This window comes from Oncorhynchus kisutch, linkage group LG1 (assembly GCF_002021735.2).
Source record: "Oncorhynchus kisutch isolate 150728-3 linkage group LG1, Okis_V2, whole genome shotgun sequence".
In the NCBI taxonomy this organism is placed as follows: domain Eukaryota; kingdom Metazoa; phylum Chordata; class Actinopteri; order Salmoniformes; family Salmonidae; genus Oncorhynchus; species Oncorhynchus kisutch.
The window spans coordinates 70,882,147-70,888,884 of NC_034174.2; the positions used below are offsets into that span (position 1 = coordinate 70,882,147).

General features: G+C 44.5%; 1 protein-coding gene across 1 annotated transcript; it reads left to right on the plus strand.

The window, feature by feature from the left end:
• Positions 1–2: 2 nt before the first annotated feature.
• Positions 3–6,157, plus strand: LOC109887265 (alpha-internexin). Its single transcript, XM_020478723.2, has 3 exons — positions 3–1,096; positions 1,859–1,983; positions 2,494–6,157. Exons 1-3 carry the CDS (start codon positions 35–37, stop codon positions 2,822–2,824), a joined length of 1,518 nt encoding a protein of 505 aa, XP_020334312.1. The 5' UTR covers positions 3–34; the 3' UTR covers positions 2,825–6,157.
• Positions 6,158–6,738: the final 581 nt, after the last annotated feature.

Sequence of the window (6,738 nt, forward strand, 5' to 3'; positions counted from 1 at the left end):
CCTCCTGCTCTGCTCCCTTTCATCACTCGCTAAGATGAGCTACGGATCTGACTTCAATTCCGCCTCTTCCTACCGAAAGATTTTCGGGGAGTCTCCCCGTTACTCCAGCTCTCCTTCCCGGATGAGCAATGCCTCTTTACGCAGCGGTGGTTACCGGTCCCACTCTCAGTCCCGGAGCATGGGCTCTAACCTGGGCTCCTCTTTCCACCAGAAGAGGTCCTCTGGCCGGTCCTATTCGCAGATGCCCATGCCGACGGAGAAGTTGGATTTCGCCCAGAGCACGGTGCTCAACAATGAGTTCAAAATCATCCGCACCAACGAGAAGGAGCAGATGATGGGGCTCAATGACCGCTTTGCCATGTTCATCGACAAGGTTCGCAACTTGGAACAGCAGAACAAGGTGCTCGAGACCGAGCTGGTGACCCTGCGTCAGAGGCAGACGGAGCCCTCGCGCCTGGCGGACCTGTACCAGCAGGAGATCCGCGAGCTGCGCTCCCAGCTGGATGAGGTGAACGGCGAGAAGTCCCAGATCCTCATCGAGCGTGACAACATCGAGGAGGACCTGCAGAAGCTCCGCTGCAAATATGATGACGAGTACCGCCTGCGGGAGGAAGCCGAGCAGACCCTCAAGGCGTTTAAGAAGGACGTGGACGACGCCACCATGGTGCGTTTAGACCTGGAGAAGAAGGTAGAATCCCTCCTTGACGAGATCAACTTCATGAGGAAGGTGCACGAGGAGGAGGTGGCCGAGCTCATGAACATGATCCAAGCCGCCCAGGTATCCGTGGAGATGGAGGTCTCCAAACCTGACCTCACCTCTGCCCTGAAGGAGATCCGAGGCCAGTACGAGTCAATGGCCTCCAAGAACCTCCAGTCCGCCGAGGAGTGGTACAAGTCGAAGTTTGTTGACCTCAATGAGCAGGCCACCCGTAGCCAGGAGGCGATGCGCGCCAGCCGGGAGGAACTCAACGAGTTCAGGAGGCAGCTCCAGTCCAAGACCATCGAGATCGAGAGCCAGAGGGGAACCAACGAGTCCCTGGAAAGGCAGCTCAACGAGATGGAGGAGAGGCACAACCAGGAGATTGGCCAGTACCAGGTAAGAAAGGATTTGTTTACTTTAAATACATTTTTAAAGCTCAAATGTGAGCTTATCTTTCTTGCAGTTTGTTTACAAACATGTCCAGGATAAAGCAAGAGATAAAGAACTGTTTAGTTTGGAAATATATAGCATATAACCATGTGCAAAAAAAACCCAATTCTGATTAAAAGAACATCACAATTTATGTTCTAATAAAAGTGGGGAATTTAGCTTTATAACATTATTTTAGAGCTATTAAATTGTTTTACTAAAATGCACAACACGAGAGCTGTAAAATAAAAGTGTTGAGATGACAATAGGAGCTGTTCACTCTCCATGGTGCTGAAACTATTCCGGTGGCGTGATAAGACGCTCTGTCACCTGTTATCGGGCTGCGGTTGAAAGCGTCTTTTAGCTTTTTTTGAGTTTGGAAGTTGAAAACCACTGTTCTAATTTTAAATTACGCACGCGCCTCTCATTGTAACTGCTTTGTGTTGTACTTAGTAACGGAGAAACCCATTGACTGCTCTCTTATAACCGTATTTTATTTGGCGTTAGTGCGTCTCTGTACATAGTGATGAAATATTCTCTGGAGAGCTGCTTGTTCTTAATTATTTAAAATCGAATTTATAATCTTATTGTTATCGTTATTTTCTTGAGTCAGACCACCAACTCTCAGAATAAAGGTAGACTATATTAAAACCTAGCCTATATCAACACAATTCACTTTTAGGGTTGCAACTGTTTCACAATTTGTTTTCTACTTCAATATGTTATCAGGACAACATGGCCGAGCTGGACAATGACCTGAGGACCACTAAGAGCGAGATGGCTCGTCACCTGCGGGAGTACCAGGACCTGCTGAATGTCAAGATGGCGCTGGATATTGAAATTGCTGCGTACAGGTACTTAATATAATCATATATAATAATATAATATATGCAATTTAGCAGATGCTTTCACCCAAAGTCACTTACAGTCATGCATACATTTTACATAGCTTGTATTCATAACACTCATCCTTGTAATCACAACATCACAATGATGTATTACTGTAACGTAAAAATGGACATCCTAGCTTTCATATAGTTACAGTAGATTTATTATGCTTGAAAATGTCATGCCTCAATACCTGCATGACCAACACTTGATCAGCATCACCTTAAAGATCCTGATCAATCAATGACATAGATTTAGAAGTCATTAGCCACACACCCTGAGGTGACTTAGCATTACTCTCCTGGGGTAGCATGGGCAGGTCACATGACTCGTTTATATTTTAACCTGTATTTAACCAACCCTATCTCTCTCCCTTCCTCCCCTCCCGCTATCGCTTTCTCTACATCTCTTCTTCTCTCCCCATCCCTCCCTCCCTCCGTCACACTCCCTCCCTAACACTCCCCCCCTCTCCTCAGGAAACTCCTGGAAGGGGAAGAGACCCGCATCAGCACAGGCATCACCTACTCCAGCCCCAGCATGAACATGAGGTCCTCCGAGATGAGGTCCTCCGGCATGAGGTCCTCCGAGATGAGGTCTTCCAACATGAGGTCCTCCGACATGACCTCCTCTGGCGACGTGGACTTGCCCAGCATGGGCAGCTACAACCAGACCACCAGGTACACCACCATCTCTGGAGGATCCCAGAAGGACGAGGGAAAGGACCAGGAGGATGGGCAGAGCAAGTCTGGCAAGGGGTCCAACGACGGAGACCAGAAGGGGTCCAGCGACGCCAACCAGAAAAACTAGACTCTCCCCTTCCCTTAGGTTTAACCTTACACCTTCCATCCCCTCCCTCCTACTCCCCATCCCCCTCTCCCCCTTCACAGGGGTATTCTCAGAGAGGAATCCGTTATAGTTTAGACTCTACTACTACTACTGTGTAACCTACCACTATCCAACAACCAATCACTGTACTTCTCTCCACTCTACTCTCTTACTATGACAATAACAAAGTAGTTACAGGCACACTTCTGGCCCTATCAGGAGACACGTAGGTTATTGTGGTGATAGGAACATACAGTTCAGTACAATACTCCCAACAGATTACTCTCACTTTGGGCTCGCGCTATTGTATGGCACTAGCCTGGTATAACCAGACTGAACACTGCGCTCACAAGAAACAACAGTGAAACACAGCTAAATCAGTTTGGGACGCCAGGCTAGTTTGGCACCGAGCTGTGATAGATGTCATTCAGTTCAAGAAATAATCATGCACTACTGCCACCGCCTATGATAATATTCTCTATACACATTCCATGGGGGGGGGGGTGTGTGAGAGTTTGAATTTGTGCACGGAAAACAAAAATCCAAAACATATCAGCTTGTTAACTGTTAATACGTCTACTACATCCACATACTACAATATGAAGGAAAGCACGTGTATGGTACAGGGGTGAGAGCTAGAGATCGACCAAGTTGTTAAAGGAGCACACAGTTATTCAAACTCAGCAGAAAACCAAAAAGATCTGTGATCTTGCTGAGCCATTTTTGCCTTATCTACAACGCAGACAATATTGCGAACTCTGAGTTTCAATGCAGATAAAATTCTTCTTTTTTTCCCCAGACAAAACATCACGAGTAACAAAATCAGAGTATATCTAAAAGGCTTGTTCGTACCCTGGCCTCGCCACTGTCAATAGCATCTGCCTTATGATCCTGGTCCACTCAAATCTGCATGACAACAGCGCGTAGCTGTTTAAACCGCCACCCCTTCAACACCAGAACCAGAGCTCAACCAACAACGGTTCCATCAAACGCATAATTACTCTTCAAGATTGCACCTCATGACAATTACTCTAACTTCTATAAAGGCCCAGTCCAGTCAGAAACTTATTTTCTGGTGTTTTATAGATGTTTACCCACTATGAGGTTGGACTAATTCAGTGAAATTGTGAAAATGATGATAATGCCCTTTTAGTGTAAGCGCTGATTGCTGTTTGAATAGACCACCGGAAATCTCAGCCTGAAAGTGAAACTAGCTAATAATCAAACTGTTATTTGCATGTTGTATGTAGAATATCTCAAGCTTGCATGGTGACAGATTGTTAGAGGGACATACTTCATATTCACATACTCATAACGTATAGTAGGAAAACAATGGGATGCTAGGTTCCACACTTCATTGCCAATGCTTTACATCGCCATGTACACAACACTGGTTTTATGTATCGATCTAGATGTATGTTCTTAGTTGGCCAGTAAGCTAGACTTGAGATGAATGCCATCATTTAGACAGGATGTGACTTCGGCACACGCTGCTGACATTGTCCTCAGCCTCACTGCTTGGTTCTAATGATGAGGATGTCCGTCATGACGAGGGTCATATTCAGGGCACTTATGTATTGATCTAGATGGGATTTCATTTGTACTGACGATCAGTTTGTGCAGGCCATGACTGGTTACAAAAAAAGGGGCAATGGGAGAAGTAGAAAGAAAAGTAGGAGGTGTGGGACTCTGAGAAACAGGGAGAAAGGAAATCAAACAGAGAGAGAGAGAGAAATTCTCTTTCTCACAACAGGCTCAATCAATCAAATAGAGAATGCGTAGGTAGAGAATTACGTTTTAGCACGAATGCATGGGCTTCTACATGGTCCAATAGGGTGTGACAGACAGAATGGTATGCATAAACTCCATTTCCCACGTTCCATTGTGGACTCCTGAAACCCATTTGAATTAACAGCGACGTCCAGCCTCTGAACAGTACCACATCACGACACTACGCCTTAGGAACACAACAACTAACAAGCCAAACAAACAAGTAAACAAAAACAAGCCAATAGTCCAGTAAAATGAACCGGACCATGATGTTTTAAAGCACCATGACCTCTGAAAAATACGTCCATGACGGAATTATTATGTCTGTTGTGAATGATCATGAATGATCTCACCAATAGAAATCTGTATGTAAAGAAACTAGGCAGCCCTTTGGTTTCTTTCTTGTGCACTGCCAGGTTTCAACACAACTACTTATGTGAACTTACCTCTGTATCTTAGCTTGAGTGCCAGTCTATTTCTGCTATGTTGCCAGCTCATTGTCTCTCATTGACATAGAGTTGGCAAGAGAGCACAAACAAATCTGGAACTAGGCTACCTCTGTATCTATGTCTGTCTGACTGTCTGTCACGGCCCTCTAAGCCCTGACCGGCTGCACTCACTCACCCTGCGAATGGAAACCACTGATTGTACAACAGACTACAGAAAGCTGTTGATTGGTGGAGATGTGGTTGCGTTACTAAGTGTCTGAGTGTCTGGAGTTGTATGTGTTTGTATATGCGGACAGTTTCCTAGGGTAACTCATAGTGGGGAATCAGGTTGGGAAAATCAGAAAGTTTTGCCTACCGTTTCCGTAATTCTTGAGCTCCAATGTAAAGGAAATTTACAAAGGAAAACTGGTTGCAAGTACAAGCACAGCTACATCGACAAGTACAAATACGAGTGCAAGTACAAGTACAGATACAAGTAGCCTTGTACACAACCACAGGTTTAAGTTTAGAATAGCTATGACTTCAACGTAATCAAGAGGGTCACAGGTGTCTAAATACCATTGCAACAAGCCTCTACAACAAACCTCACTACTACTACTGCAGCACTGCCAAACTTTTCTAAAATGCATGTGCGGCAAAAACAACTTTTCGTGTACAAAATAGAGCTGCTTTTGAATACCCGTTGCCACACAAAACCAAAAAACAGACAAAAACAATACAAAACGAAACATGGAATGAATGCTAGAGTGTTGTCAAAATGCCTTAAAACACCAGCCGCTCTCTAACTGAATAGGTCCTGACTTGCACTTCAAGTTAAACCTCCACTTAGCCTCCCATAGATATCAACGCAAGTGGAAATGGGACTTAAGTGGAAGTCGGGATTCATGTGCTTTCTGCGTGTGGTTATGTTTAGGATGTTTTATTCTCAACCATCTTCCTCTAGCGGTAAGAGCAACAGCTACCATGCTGAACTGAATAACTGAAAACATGTCAACGCTTAGTATCTGAATGTAGTTTGATGGGCTACGCTCTGACTCTGTACCTTACTGCTGATGTATGGCACACACCAATAAAGACTTAAGATATTAAGACTGTATCTCTGGGCTTGTTGTGTCTTTCTGATGGGTTTTTAAAGGACTTGCCTCGTGGAGTAAGCGAGCATACCAAACTGGGCACAGTTCCACGTCGATTCCACGTCGGTTCAATGTCATTTCATTGAAATGACGTGGAATCAATGTGGATTCAGCCAGTGTGTGCCCAGTGGACTGCACTAATTATTTGACTTCCGATGCGCTGAAACACATTAGACCCAAACTCAAACCTTTAACAGTAATGTTTCCTATGTGCACTCAGTCACGGGAGATCTCAACCAAGCCAAATGACATCATACATCGACGAATGGGTGGATCCTACGATAAAATAGTCATTTTTAAGAGGTAATGCAGTCATTATGGTGGTAATGGACCAATCAAGCGAGGTTTAATACATCTATGAAGAAAACATGTAATCCCATTTACTAATGAGATTCTAATCTTATTCCGACACAAGATTAACAGTGGTATGATGGAAAGTGGTTTTCCACTCTTGGTCATGCTAGGTAAATGAATCTAAGAAATATGCAGGATCTCAGTTTTGATGAATCAATTATTCTTAGCTTTAAGTGAGCATCTTCTGTGA

Bases quoted from the DNA above. Each gene is read 5' to 3' on its own strand.
- LOC109887265 (XM_020478723.2), top strand. From the start codon at position 35: ATGAGCTACGGATCTGACTTCAATTCCGCCTCTTCCTACCGAAAGATT. The intron at 1,097-1,858 runs GTAAGAAAGGAT...ATATGTTATCAG, and splicing joins AGGAGATTGGCCAGTACCAG to GACAACATGGCCGAGCTGGA. The intron at 1,984-2,493 runs GTACTTAATATA...CCCTCTCCTCAG, and splicing joins ATTGAAATTGCTGCGTACAG to GAAACTCCTGGAAGGGGAAG.